The 15,601-nt window shown below is 36.4% G+C and overlaps 1 protein-coding gene across 2 annotated transcripts; it reads left to right on the top strand.

The window, feature by feature from the left end:
* The first annotated feature begins 2,552 nt into the window (after positions 1-2,552).
* Positions 2,553-10,667, top strand: LOC129893837 (probable transcriptional regulator SLK2). 2 transcript variants are annotated; one of them, XM_055969253.1, is made up of 10 exons: positions 2,553-2,610; positions 3,568-4,708; positions 4,794-4,925; positions 5,264-5,312; positions 7,309-7,523; positions 7,608-7,676; positions 8,249-8,349; positions 8,939-9,032; positions 9,187-9,256; positions 9,411-10,667. In XM_055969253.1, the coding sequence occupies exons 2-10, from the start codon at positions 3,770-3,772 to the stop codon at positions 10,403-10,405; spliced, it is 2,664 nt and encodes an 887-aa protein (XP_055825228.1). In that variant the 5' UTR covers positions 2,553-2,610; positions 3,568-3,769; the 3' UTR covers positions 10,406-10,667. The 2 variants fall into 2 exon arrangements, with proteins under 2 accessions (XP_055825228.1, XP_055825227.1); XM_055969252.1 differs by lacking the exon at positions 2,553-2,610 and adding an exon at positions 3,250-3,268.
* The last annotated feature ends 4,934 nt before the right edge of the window (positions 10,668-15,601 follow it).

Below are 15,601 nucleotides of genomic sequence, written 5' to 3'. Positions count from 1 at the left end.
AATCATAAATAGTCAAACATGCGGAAGTCCAACCCGTAGAACTTGAAAGTCGTTGTACCAAAACTACTAAGTAACAAGTCTAAGAGTAAGGAAATGCAACCCAAAAAACAACAATGTAAAATAAAATCTGCAAGATATAGTCTAAGTCCGGAAGGATGAACTAAGAGCTAAGATGGATCTACGACAGTTTGAAAGAACTGACTCACCCTTAAATCCGACAAATCAGTGGTCTCCTAACTGAGGTCTGTCAGCAGCTTTCTGAAGATGCCCTATACTCAACAAGGAAAGAGCAAGTTATCAGTACACATAATCAACGGTGTACTGGTAGGATCACGCGACCAACCTAGTAAGTGAAACATGTACAAGTAACCGCAACATAGTAAAAACATGCATATACAGTTACAGATTACCAATTATCATTTCATGAGCAATAACAATTCCATAGTTCAATCTCAAATGTCACAGTCAACAATGATCCTCTCATGAAACTCATATCCAAATATTAGATTGTACCGGCGTGGTACCCCATCCAATATGTGTTGGCGTGACACCCAATCCAATACGTACATGCGTGGTACTTGATTCAATTATGTGTCGGTGTGATTCTTGATCTAATATGTACCGGTGTGGTACTTGATCCAGCAACCACAATCACAATCACAATCACAGTCACAATCAACAATGAATAGTTCACACCTTGCACAATTAGGTAACAGGTTCATTGCATGCAATTGATCACAATAGTCATTTCATTAAGTTCATTATATTTTTCCTAGTCTCATTCAAGTAGGTAGTACTATCAATTGCAGTAACAAGCACATATATCATAGACAGGAAATAACCATCACCTACTTCAAAATCAAGCCTGAATGCTTTTAAAGAATTGAAGCTTTCCCTTTCCGCAGTATCTTGGCTTGTTCTTGGTCTAAGACAAATAATTAATGCATAGAATTAGTGACAATGACCTAATTTATCTGGTTTATATCAAATTGACAACCATTGTCCAAGTTCTTGATCCTATAACCTAATTAGGGTTATTTTCCACCATTAAATTCAGGCCAAGAACCCCTCCCCTAAGATATTTACCATGGATTTTTAGGTTCTAAGAATAAAAATACAAGTTATAGGAGTATTTAACTTACCTTTGTCGATAGAATGGGTGGAAAACTGAAAGGAATAACCCTAGCTGGGTTGTCCCTTTGCTCTCCAAAAACGAGAATTGTAGAAAATAACATTTTTGGGACTTTCCTTCGTTTAAATCCACAACTATCCTGTCATGGCGCCACTTACCCCACCATGATAGCCCTGTCATGGTGGAAATAATTCCGCCGTGGCGGGTTGCGCAGGAATAGAAACTCGAAATTTGAGTCCCAGGCCCCCATTTTGCAACACACCCTTAATTGTTGATGTCCCAAAACAACTCTTTCACGTCAAGATCAATTACATGAGTTTTACTTGCCCGAATTGGATTTCATAAAATCGTACAGACTCCTTAATGTCTTGGCTATCAACTCAAACGATCGAATTCATATTAAAAACACTCATCACATATCGGATTACTTCAGAGCTCACCTGACTCAGATTTCGTCCAAATCTGGCCTAGGCTGAAAATTTCTAAATTACTAGTCAAAAGTTTTTTGGCCCAAATTTCCTTCCCCTTGGCTTATCCATAACGACGGAAACAAATCATTACAATAAAACAATAGAGATGTTAATCATCATGTCTTAATAGTGAGGAGTTGGCCACAAGAACTTGATTATTATTATGCTTCACTGCTGTTAAATGCTTGAATTCTCAAGGAAGAAATTAAAATTTTAATTACATCACAATTTTAACGGTAAATATAATAATAATTAAAAATACATTATTTATAAGGTCAAGTAAATTTTTCGAAAGGAACTAAAAATACTTGTAAAGGTGTTTGAAAGTTGTTGGAATATAACACTCAATCTAACTAACATTTGATCGTGAAAAATTCCTAAAATCGAAAGAAAATGACACAATCTCAAAAAAAAAAAGTTGCGAATTATGATCTTACAAAGTTTTTATTTTTCACCATTGCTAAATTTTTTGTATAGATTTATATGCATATGCACTTTTTAAAACCCATACTTGTAGAATTTTATTTATCACCAAAATACGAGAAAATATTTAATAACAATTCTATTTCTTAACAATTGATTACATAAGGAAATTTACATATACATGTACCAAATTTTAATATTTCTAAGAATGAACAAAAAATATCATTACGATCTAACGGTGGGGATGGTTCTACCTCCAGCTGCCTTAACGAGACCTACCTTGTTAAGTTCTCCGTTACAAGATCAACCAACAAAAAATCGCCACGTGTCTCATTAACTCTACTACCTCGTATCGCCCACCGTATGATCTAAGCACCGCCTACGTGATCTTATTACAATTGCAACGTGTCCATAAGCAACCGGCTACAACCGGTTTTTGTAGGGTTAAGTACAGGTCAAGCCGGTCATTTACCTGGACAATTCCCGCTAGGTATAAAATTCGTCATCGAAGTTTTCTCCGATTAATTAGTCCCTAAAATCTATAGCGCTCTCTCTCTCTCTCTATCTGGTTTACGCTCTTGCAAGGTTCGTAGCTCTTCCGTTACACCTCTAGTTCATTTTTCTTTTCCTTTTAATTTATGTTGTTTAAAACTTTTTTTTTTATGTTGGTTGTAATTGTTATTAGCATGATTTTAGTGAGCTCTTCCGTTAGCATGAATTCTGTGTTGTTTGTTACTCTTGATCTTTTGATGTTCATTTCCAGTGGGGTGAAGCTGATGCTGCCAAGAAGATGAATTAATGTTACACCGATGTTTTTTGTGTTGAATTTGTACAAGATTCGAGTGATTTTTACTATTGTACCAAATTTTGGGTGATGGGTTCATGAAAGAATGTTTGATTTTTGAGTGTTTGTTTGATTTCACATTTACCACTGGAGTTCCCACTTAAAGAGTATTTGTGATTAACCCAGACAAAAAAACCTGTTTTTTCCTATTTATTTTTAGTTGTTTATAAGATTAGGGTTTTCATGGATGAATTTTGCTGTATCTTTTGTCTGTATGAATACAATGACGGTGTAGGGTTTTGATTTTGTCTCTCTTATACATGCACTTTAATACTTTTTATGTCGTGTTCTTCACCTGGTTGATACATGGTCTTTGTAGCTGCCAGTGGTGGATTTAGGATTTTCACTTAGGGGTTCCAAATATTGAAATGTCGTACCATTTGAACTTGGAATTTCAAGGTAAATTTTGTACCCCCTAAACCAATTAGCCTACCTCATGTCTTGTGTTTAGGGATTCAAAATCTATATATATACCAAAAAAAAGTAAAAAAATTACATTATATATACAATGTAATTTTTTGCAAAGGGGGTTCGGGTGAACCCATCCCAATCCCCTAAATCCACCCCTGGTAGGTGCTAGGACAGAAAGTTTTTACTTTTATTCAATGCTTGTTGTATCAAATTGGGTTCTTCATATGTATCATTGTTGTTACCTTTTTTTAAAATGATATGTATATAAATTTTTTGTCACTACACAGGAAAAAAAGATCGGGTGCTTCATTTGGTTGGCGAGGATAGTAATATAATCGGATGATTTGATGTTTCCAGATTGCTTGATGAATTTTTGAAGGTTATATAAGAAGGCTTAAACTTAGTTCTGCACTCTAGAGCCTGAAATAAAATAAGGGGTAAGCACTGGAGAGGTACTTGGATTCCAGCCACCAGGGGATTGTGCCTCCAATGGCGCCTTCTCGTGTGGCTGGAGGGATGGCACATTCTCCTTCAAGTTCTGGTATCTTTTTCCAAGGAGATGGGCAGTCTCAAGTTGCAGGAAATTCTCACTTGACTTCATCTTTTGGGAATTCATCAAATTCACTACCTGGAAATGCACGGTCAAGCTTGGGTCCTCCTTCTGGGGATGTCAGTAATACTGTTTTGAATAGTGTAGCAAGCTCAGGTCCTAGTGTTGGGGCAAGTTCATTGGTTACGGATGCCAATTCAGGACTTTCAGGGGGTCCCAATCTTCAGAGAAGTGCCAGCATTAATACGGAGTCCTACATGCGGTTGCCTGCATCACCTTTGTCATTTTCTTCTAATAACATAAGTGTGTCTGGTTCATCAGTCATGGATGGATCCTCAGTGGCTCAGCAAAGCTCTAACCAAGATCCTAACTCCCAACAACCTCAACATAATCAGCAGCGTCACGGCACTTCTAGTGCCACCTCTTTGCCAACATCTCGAGTTGGGCAGGTTCAGCTGGCCAACGGTCAAGGCCTTAGGGTTCCAGGATCATTCATCCAGGATCCTGTTGCTTTGTCACAGATGCAAAAGAAACCGCGGCTAGACATCAAGCAAGACGATATTCTGCAGCAGCGAGTTCTGCAACAGTTGTTGCAAAGACAAGATCCTGTGCAGATGCAGAACTCCAGTCCTCAGTTACAAGCCCTGGTTCAGCAGCAGAGGCTTAGGCAACAGCAGCAACAGCATCAACAGTTGTTGCAGTATCTTCCACCGATGCAAAGAGCACAGTTAATGCAGCAACAGCAGCAGCTGCAGCTAAGGCAACAAATTCAACAACAAAGCGTGCAGCCTGTATCAGGAATGAAGCGTCCCTCTGATGGTGTCTTGTGTTCTAGACGGTTAATGCAATACTTGTATCATCAGCGGCAACGACCTCCTGTGAGTGACATTGTTTCTCGTTGTGAACACCCATACAGAACAAGTTCATGCATGTAATTTCTGTTTGATTTATCATGTCTATTAGGATAACTCCATTGCTTACTGGAGAAAGTTTGTGGCTGAGTATTATTCCCCACGGGCAAAGAAGAGATGGTGCTTGTCATTATACGAGAATGTTGGGCATCATTCACTTGGCGTGTTTCCACAGTCAACTATGGTAATTTTTACCATCATGGATTTTCTACTTGAATTACTTTTTCGCTTCTAAGGCCCGAAGTTAGAAATTGGTCTATCACCACTGCTATCGTTTTGTGCTCTTTTTGTTCAACGTCATGTGCTATGCTGAATGCTTGGTTGAGAGAGAGTAATGTAATATCATATGGTTGGGGTTATGTCTGGTTATGATTTTGTTCTTGTGATATTGTCCTGTTTGCTTGATATAATATGACTGGGTCTTCCATTACTTTAATTCATTTTCTCCTTAAACTTATTCCATAAGCAACTTAGTCTAATTATTTTTTTTTGCTCTGTTCCTTTTTTTTTTTGGGACACCAGGATGCATGGCATTGTGATATTTGTGGCTCAAAATCAGGCAGAGGATTTGGTAAGTGGAAACAGTTAATTAATATCAATGATTTGAAGCTGACACATCACTATGTTATGTCATGTTGTAGATACCATCAATTCTATTGCTTGTGTTCTATCAGCTGGTAGCCATTCTTGATACATAAGAGTTAAACCACTATTTATGTGGGGAATATGATTGCCTTTACTTTTAACTTGAGAACATTTCCTTAGGGATGGAGGAGGAATGGGGTAGGGTTGGTAAATATAACTTGGTCTGCTTGGAAGGTTAAATTTCAGTTTGTATCAGACACTCTATCTACATAATTACACTATATTGTCTAGTTTCACCTCATTGGGGCCATAATGATAGTTGATGTGGTCTTTCTTGAATCAAAAGGAACTGTTATGGAAAAAAGCTTCAGTTTATCCCTTTGAAGAAGGACAGAATTCTTGGAGGAATTGACACTTGGAAACTGCAGTAGATGGAGCTGTGTAACTGTGGTATTAAAAATTGCATACCCCCTTGCTAAACCTGAATGTTGCTAGTAGAATATGTAGCAGTGCATGTCCAAATTAGAATTTTAATAAATTCCAACCTGGAACTTAAGTGTCGATGTCTCTTGAGCACCAAAAAAAGAAAAAAAAGAAAAGTGTAAACCTATATTTGAAATCTTAAGATGCTCATTTATACAATATGGTCTTGGTAGATTTGTATAAGCTAGAATCGTTGGAGGACAGTGCTCTTATTGTGTTGCTTTAGAATTGTAAATATCGAATATACGAGATGTAATATCTTATATACATTTTTTTTTAAATTAAGGTCACTGGTAGGTCCCAGTGACTATTTTATTCAAATTGAAAGGTCTTTAGATAAAAATAGAAATAAAGCAAAAACTCTAAAATTAAAAAGCAGATTGGTAAAGTGACTTTGCCGACTCTTATCTTATATAATACATTGATCCCTGGCACATGGGATTGTCCTGTGACATATGGATTGCTGTTCTCATTCTTCCTTTGTACCTTTAGTTGTCAGAATAGGTGGAAACCGATAATTGTGAAGCCTCATAAGGCATCTGACTCAGCAACCATGGGACTATGGGTTGAAGAGGTGGAACTAAATAATGAACATATAGATGTAAAATTGATAGAAACATTACAGGGGAATTATTACTGATCAGGAGAAGAGAAATAGATATTAGTCACAATGTACTCAGTTACTAAATCTGATTCTGCAACTTAATTGACATGTTGTTTTACCTCATTTTTGGAAAAAAAAAAGACATGGTTTTTACTTTGGTATATTTCTCTTAATTGCATTTTTTGATCCCTTTCTTCATTTAACTGTTATTAGTGTTTATAGTTATCTTTTATTGCATTACTTGTGTGTGTTATTTTACTCTATCAGCTTTTTTCAATTGCTTTAGTTGCTTGGTGTTTAAAGTCCCTGCAGACATTGATTTTTTCATGCTTTCTGTTCTTTTTGCTTTGGCTGCTGCCTGTAAACATTCTTTGAAATTAGAAGTATGAGCTTCTGAGAACAACATACAACAACAACAACAACAACAACCCAGTGAAATCCCACATCGTGGGGTCTGGGGAGGGTAGAGTGTACGCAGACCTGACTCCTACCAATGTAGGACGGCTGTTTCCGAAAGACCCTCGGCTCAATAAAAGCATAGAAAAAGGTCAGACCATATCACCAGCACACAATATGTGCAAAACCATTTCAGCCAATCATGTGACTTCACAATAAAAATATAGCAATGGAGAAACTGATATTGGTATTAATTGCCAAAACATTGGCATAAGCAATTATTGTTTATTTAGCTACAGGAGGCAGAACTTTAAAAGAGCGGCAAGCTTGCGTTTGGACATGCATATGAAGTCATGATTTCAAATGATGATTCCAAATCAATGTTGCAATTTGGAATCATGATTTCAAATCCCAATTTTTTCCCAAAAAAACATGATTTGAGGTATGATTGCATAATACCTGACATCTGACTTGCTTCTTTTTTGGTGGTCTTTAACAGAGGCAACTTTCGAAGTTCTTCCCAGGCTGAATGAAATCAAATTTAGCAGTGGTGTCATCGATGAACTCTTGTTTTTGGATTTTCCACGCGAATGCAGATTCCCCTCAGGGTTAATGATGCTGGAATATGCAAAAGCAGTTCAGGAAAGTGTATATGAACAACTTCGTGTGGTTCGGGAAGGTCAACTCCGAATCATTTTTGCCTCTGATTTGAAGGTACCGTAAAAATGATCAGCTGTGACCCATGAGTGCCTAGTTTACTTAATTCATTTATAGCTTTGATTTTCTGCTTTTCCTCAGATATTGTCGTGGGAATTTTGTGCTCGGCGCCATGAAGAGCTTCTTCCTAGGAGATTAGTTGCACCACAGGTATTGAACTGAATTAAATTTTACAGGCTCTAGCTCTTCTAAGCTTTTTTTGGCGGTAAACTTTTTGGATCACCCTCAATATGAAGTTGCTTTTTAGGGTTTTAAACATTTAATACTGTTCACTCATTAAGATAGCCAAGGGTCTGTATCTTTTTTTTCTTTGTCCAGTATATTCCATTTGCAGGTGTTTGTTTCTCATGTTGAATGTGTATGCGTTTTTGGGGCTTTTTGGATTAATCAATGTTTAGAGGATTTCTTAATGTTGTTTATATGGTCACCTCCAATTGTTTCTTGGATGGAAGGCTCATGCAACTAATGTATTGGATGTGTTATCTGTTCAACTGTTCTGTAACCTGGTGATTTGATTTGACTGGGGCAAGCTGGTGAAAAACCCTCTTTGCTGTGGAGGTCCTGAAGATTTTCGCTTTGGAATAGAATGAGATGATTCTAATTGACCTGATCCACCAGCTGTGCAACGATCCCTTTCAACTTAGTCTTTATGACTCAGCTGACAGCGAATGAGAAGCAATTTCAGTGTTTAGAACTTGCCCTCATATCATTGTTCTTTGTAGGTAAATCAATTGCTACAGGTTGCTCAGAAATGCCAAAGTACATTAACAGAAACTGGACCTGATGGAGTTTCTCAACAGGATTTGCAAGCAAACAGCAACATGTGAGTGAAAAGCTACTTGTCTGTATTTGTCCCCTCCCCCCTCCTCACTAACACCCGCGCGCACACAACCACTCCCACTCACACCCACACCCACAAAAAGGCTACTTGTCTGATTTTTTATCACTTTCTCTGTATGTAATTCTTTTTGTTTCTCCTTCTGTTTTAGCTTGATATCTAGTTCCTGTCTGTCTACTAATTTGTGTATATGATTCCAATTTCTATTGTGAGTGGTGTCTGTTACTGTATTTACTGGGTTGTCTCACTTGGATGTACCTCATCCTAAATGATGAACCCATATTAGTATATGTTTTCCAGTGTAATGACTTTCTATTACTGCTAACAACTGAGATAGGCCCCTAAAAAGTGTGTTTGATCTTCAAGTTATAGAGAACACCTGATGAGGATTTCTTTTGAACTACAAGCTTCCATTATGTTTTTTTTTTTAATAGCAGGAGTTCATAGTGGTAAAAGCATTTCTAACCATAGAGAATAAACTTCTCATTAATTTCGGGAGATGTACTGTCTCTTATATCTGACAATTGGTTTGAACTATAATCTCATGTCGCATTTTTATGCTGTTGTGCGTTAGGGTTGTCACGACTGGACGTCAACTTGCCAAGAGTTTGGAATTACAGTCACTTAATGATTTGGGATTTTCCAAAAGATATGTAAGATGCTTACAGGTATGTTTGGATGAGTCTGGGGTGGGAAGATAACTTTTTGGGGGAGAAAACATGACTAGAATTTTCCTCGGTCCATATATAGTTAAGTGTTAGTCTTTGCTTATCTGGCTTTCTAATGTTTTAGTACTTGAATTCTTTGGCATATGATGTTCAGATCGCTGAGGTCGTGAATAGCATGAAGGATTTGATGGATTTTTGCAGCGAGCATAAGGCTGGTTCCATTGGTAATAGATTTGTTTTTTTAGTTTCAATTGTAGATAAAACTAAAAATATCCGTCCTTCCTTATTATTATCTGTACCAATCAAGTTATTAACTTTTAGCATGTTTTTGGCATGTTGACTTCTAAATAAAGGATTACTGCTCTGCTTGTTTTGCAGAGGGCTTAAAGAGTTTCCCGCGACATGATAACACAGCCAAATTTCAGACGCAAAATATCCAGGAAATGGAGCAGCAGGTGGGTAATATTCAGGGTCTGCCAACCGATCGCAGTGCGTTGAACAAGCTTATGTCACTGCACCCTGGGCTTAATAACCAAATCAGCAATAACCAGCACATGAGTGGTCGGGGAGCTTTAAGTGGCTCTGCACAAGCTGCTTTTGCACTGTCAAACTTCCAAAATTCACTTATGCGGCAGAATTCGATGAATTCAAACACAAACCCAACCCAACAAGATGTGTCTTCTTTCAATAATTCAAACCACTCTCAATCTTCACTGTTGCAAGGGCCAAATGGTACGCTGCCAGGGACAGCACAGAACTTACCTGGCAGTGGGTTGTCAAGTACCAATCTGCAGCAACAACAGCAGCGATTACTGAGTAGCGGCTTACTGTCGCAAAATCAATCTCAATCCTCGCAAGGAAGCCAGGCCATGCAGCAGCAAATGATCCAGCAGCTCCTCCAGGACATGAACACTAACAACGGTGGGTCTGTAGTTCAACAGCAGTGTCTTTCTGGACAGAGTGGAGGTGGTAGTGCTTCGAGGGAAGGACTTGCATTTGGTAACAATGGTTCTATAGCTGCTGCAACATCTTCGCATGGGCCGGGGAGCAGTGTAGGACCCACACCGAGTAGAATATACAGTTTTAAATCGGCATCCAATTGTGAACCCTCTGCATCGGCTGGCAACAGTGGTTTCAGTCAAAAGGCTCCAGATTTGCCCCGAGCCTACAGTTTCAAATCGGCATCCAACTGTGAACCCTCTTCATCGGCTGGCAACAGTGGTTTCAGTCAAAAAGCTCCAGATTTGCCCCCAAATATGCATGTATCAGATGATGATATTATTACCCCTGAGATGGTACAAGAATTCGCTGAAAATGGTTTTCTTAGCAGTGATCTTGACAACAATATGAGTTATCCTGGATGGAAGGGTTGATTTTCTCCTCTGGGGGTTTTGATGAGAGGGGAGTATTACTATATATCTTTGTACAGGAGGTTGATTGTGGTTAGATTTTGTTTTCCTTCTGATCCTCCCCTATTTTCTAGTTTGAGGCTGTTGTGGTGTTGAGCACTTGCACTCTTTAGGTATTTAGCTCTTGTTTCTTTGCTTGTTTACACCTTGAAAGTCATGCACAAGTGTAATCTATTGAAATGGACTGGACAACAATATTATAAACTGCTTACTGATCTTCAGTTCAGTTGTTCGCTCTTTTGTCTGTAGATGTGGGCTAATGACGTGTGAAATTCGTAGGGATATCTAAATACTTCCTATAAGGCAAATTGATGGAGCGCATGGAACTTGAAAGATTTCTACCATGAAATTCTGTTTAAACTTGGTCGAACACATTATTGTAGTCTTTATAAACTATAGTAATAATGATATACATGGTAGAGGGGTAGAAGCATGGATTCACCTAAAGTCATAACACGATGATAAGGGCAAATGGCAGAACTAGAGTACATCATATAAATTAACGAGAATTTAATAATTTTTTTAATAGACTCGACAAATTTATTAAAGATATATTTATAAATAGACTCTAAATTTAATTACTATTATATGTTAACTAACTTGAGATTGTCTTTAACAATTTATAAATTTTGACACACAACTGAAGCTAATCTCACTACAAGGTAGGTGAGCAGTTACATGCCAACTTGGATTGAATCTGAACAGTCCAACTGATCAGAAATACCTGTCTCCATGCACCGTCACATAATGCTTTGAAGAATCCAATTTCTTATACGGCACGTTGATGAGTATGCTAGCGTGACTGTAATACCTGATCGGCTGCACATTAAACACAAACGCCACCATAAAACATACCAATATGGAGTCAGTATAAACGAGAGATCTTTTGCTAGCCCAAGATCGTTAATTAGGAGCGGAAAATTCAATTAAAGAAAAAAAACTAGAAAGGATAACTTGATTAATGGAAGATAACTTTTTGAATTGAATTTGTATTAGGTTTTGGTTGGGTTATTTATAAATGCCTAATACCACCCCTATTTATAGTTGTGTAGGGATGATTCTTGATTCTAAGAATCTAGAATTCCTCAACTATCTAATACTCTATACTATCTACATTTTTATTAGGTACAAATATCAAACATATTACTCTACAAAATTCTAGAAAATTCTACTAAATATCTAAGATTTTTTATACTTCAAAAAAATCAACTTTATTTTTCACACTCCTCCTTAAAGTGATTTTTTGGAAGCTATCCCAAGCTTGTCACAGAGGAACTTAAATGAAGCTTTGAATAGTTTTTTTGGTGACGATCTCAACAATTTTCTTGACTCCTCTTAGTTCTTCAAATGATAAAAGGTTTTCTGTAATCGATTAGTCTTGCAAAGAAACAAGAATACATATTGATAAAATTTCCATCTCTATAGAAAATTGACCTTATAATATTTATGTCTAATATTTTTGAACCATGTGAATTATCTCCTTGCTGAGTTTTATATCGTTGAGTTTTTGAGCTTCCCCTTTCTCTTAATTTCTCGACAATTATGCTATCCAGAGAAACTCCATCAATATCCTGCGAAGTCTCGGCACCAATATAGAATCCACCACCAGATTTCCTTTCTAGCTCTTCAATAGCCTCTTTATCAACTTCAGCGCTTTCAAAATTATGCCGTTTGTCTCTCCACTTGAAATTTGGCCTTCAAGGTCAATTTCTTTGTATATTTGATTTTTATTTTCTTCATTTGCTTTCAATGTTTGATCTAAGCCAGCGATTGACCTCGATATGGCTGATGATTGATCAAAGACTTCAACTTCTAATACATCTCGCTTAATGCTTTCTCCGTAATGGTCACTACTAGCGTACATGTTTCAGACAGTGCATGTTCATGATCTACTTCTTTGATTTCTTCGATAACAACTACTATATCACTAGAATGAATATCTTCAGAAGTTTCTTGCTTCATACTGACGACATCATTGTCTTGCTTCTCCACATGATCGATTGTATTATATCCTGAATTCAGGATCCAAACTCTTTCAAAATTGACTAAATCCACGATATCTATTACTCAATTTTCAGCTATGAGTCACCTTTTCCAGTCTTCTACTTCAGTAGCTTTCTCAATTTGAACCATATTGTCTTTTTTGCTCGGTAATATCTTTTTATGTGATCTATTTTACCACATCGATAATATTTGAGAGTCTTATAGTTATTAGTAGACTCTTTCTTATTTCCAGTTGAGCTTGAACCCCGTGATAATCTAGAGTACGATATATCTCTTGATTTTCCTTTAAAATTCCTCTTGTTGGCTACAAGAGCGTTTCCTCTCCTTCTTTGACAAATACACTAGGCAATTTGGCTAGTAACTCCTATGATGGTAACAAATTTTCAAATTCCTCCAAGGATGGTTGTTAAGTTCATCTTGAATCGACGTTAAAAATGAAATATATATAGGTTTCAAATCACGAATAACAATTCTTCTCATTCATGCTTCATAGATAACCTCCTCCGAATTCAACAAACATATCTCCGAACATAAATTCTTAATCTTTAAAAAATATTCAGCAATAGAAAAATTACCTTGAGTGATGTTAGTCAATTCGTTCTCCAAAATTTGTAGCCGAACTTCATTCTTCTTGTTGAACAAATGATAGAGGGTCCTCCATATTTCATGAGTTGATTTACATTTTATAATATGATCAAATAAATCAGAGGAGATTATCCTCTTCAAGATGAACTCTACCTTCACATTAATATGCTTCCACTTTTTGTATGCGCTATTATGTTTTGGTCAATCGTCAAGAGGACTTTGTTACTCCCATTAACAACATCCCATAAATCCTTGCCCACAAGGTATGATTCCATACATGTATTCCATATCTTGTAATTGGACTAATTCAACAACTCCATCCCAGTTCATTAAAACGATTACTAAAATTCATTTAGAGTAACCAGTTGAATCTACCACTAACCTGATTTTGAAATAAATTCCAGAAGTCAACATATGACTATGTCTCTGACACCATGTAGAGAATAACATAAGAACAGTGTAATCGAGAGATCTTCTATTAGCCCAAAATCGTTAACTAGGATCGAAACATTCAACTAAAGAAGAGGAAGCTAGAAAGGATAACTTGGTTAATGGAAGAAGACTTCTTGAATTGGATTTGTATTAGGTTTTGATTGGGTTATTTACAAATGTCTAATGCCTCCCCTATTTATAGTTTTTAAAAAAAGTTTCTAATGTATGTGCACCCTCACTCCACCATGTGGGTCCGCCTCTGGAGAAATCTGTGGAGTTTGACATACAAGCTCTCTCTGGATTCTTGTTAGAATTCTGGTGAATTTTTTGAGTTATAAAGACCCTATTTATAGTTATAGAGGTGAAGAGTTATGATGAAGACATACTTCCTTTGGCCAATCAGATAACATGTCACTTATACACATGTGACACATTTTTTGTTGGTCTTTGATTTAACTAGGCATGCTATGTCATTTTGACACGTGGAATGATCTTATTGGCTTCTTCGTTTGACTTGACATACCACGTCATTTGACAAGTGACACCAAATTGGACCTCTAGAATGATATGATATACTGGGCTTAGCAATGTTTGACGGACTAGCCCAATGAAATTAAACTTTCACTAAATTCATATTTATTAAACTTAAATAACTAATCCACAGTATTTATTAGGATTAATATATTTTGAATTTAATATGATCTCAATTATTTTATGAACTTATATCCAATAAATTTTAAATGATTACAATTGTATTGTATATCTTATTGTATCCTCTTAAGTAAAGACAAAATAAGAAGTAACGAGTTACCTTAAAAATTAAGTAACAATCAAAATAAACATCGTATCAAATAACAATACGATAGGCAACAACCATCCAAACAAGTTGTAAATCGACATACAAAGCTATCTTCCTTTTGTCACCATAAACGTGAAAAACGATAGAACTACCCTTGGTTCCGCCGGTCAATGATCATAATCGTCAAAGATGCCAAAAGTGTTGACACCATTATATTGTTCCTTACTGAGATGAAAAATTGAGAAAACTGAGCATATCTCTTACATGGTTGTTTAACGGGATGTAGTTAATCCTTTTAAGATATAATAACAATATATTCAGTGAACTTTTCATAAGTGAGATCTAAAGAAGGTAGAATGTATGCAAATTTTATCATTATCTCGTAGAGGTAGAAAGACTATTTCCGAAAGACTCTCGGATCAAGTGCAACAAATCTCGAAATAATGAAGAATGAGACAATTAAGAGAATATAGCAAATATAAAGGAAACAATACAGAAGTCTACTAGAGAGTAGCCAAAACAACAATAAAATTATGTGGTAATAGAAACTCCATAAACATCATACTAGGGTAGATTAGTGAAAAAAAACAATAGTAAAGAATGATAAAAAAAAATAAGAACTATAATAATACAATTAGTACCATCGCAAACACCAACCAACTGACAATAACACTACACTACCTACTAACCTTCTATCCTAATATGTGCCCTACACACCCTCCCATCCAGGGTCATATCTTTGGTAATATGATGTTGAGTCATATCATGTCTTATCATCTCTCTTCAATACTTATTCGACTTACCCCTGCCTCTCCTTGTACCCTCTATAACCAACCTCTCGTACCTCCACACTAGTGCGTCTATGCATCTCCTCTTCACATGTTAAAACCATCTCAGTCTCGATTCCCTCATCTTATTCATCACGGAGGTCACTCCTACCTTATTCAGGATATCCTCATATCTAATCTTGTCGCTCCTAGTATGACCACACATTCACCGCAAAATTCTTATCTCCGCAAATAAAAAAAGTGTGTATTTTAATCCTGAAATAATCAATAATAAAATAGTGAGATTCAAATTATTTACACTCAGAGTTCAAAATAATTGATATTTTAGGTTTGAGCACTTAAAGTAAAGAAATCCAATTGCTCTTAAAAAATTAGTTGTATTTTGACTAAAATACTCTTAATTATGATTATTTTTTTCTTTTATGGTTGGCTTGATTATCATGGGAATATAAGCAAATTTGAGAAAAGAAAAATTAAAGATTTTTTTGATTTTGTGAAATATCAATTAATCTGAATCAACTTTTAAAGGCTAAATTATCAATTATTTTGAAC

The sequence above is a fragment of the Solanum dulcamara genome, chromosome 7 (genome assembly GCF_947179165.1).
Source record: "Solanum dulcamara chromosome 7, daSolDulc1.2, whole genome shotgun sequence".
Lineage (NCBI taxonomy): Eukaryota > Viridiplantae > Streptophyta > Magnoliopsida > Solanales > Solanaceae > Solanum > Solanum dulcamara.
Note: the sequence above shows the minus strand (reverse complement) of the source record. Positions and strands in the feature narration are given on the sequence as shown.

Excerpts from the sequence above, each read along its gene's own strand:
- LOC129893837 (XM_055969253.1), top strand. The coding sequence starts at position 3,770 with ATGGCGCCTTCTCGTGTGGCTGGAGGGATGGCACATTCTCCTTCAAGT. Across the intron at positions 4,926-5,263 it reads TGTTTCCACAGTCAACTATG|GATGCATGGCATTGTGATAT; the intron begins GTAATTTTTACC and ends TTGGGACACCAG. Across the intron at positions 9,257-9,410 it reads GCATAAGGCTGGTTCCATTG|AGGGCTTAAAGAGTTTCCCG; the intron begins GTAATAGATTTG and ends CTTGTTTTGCAG.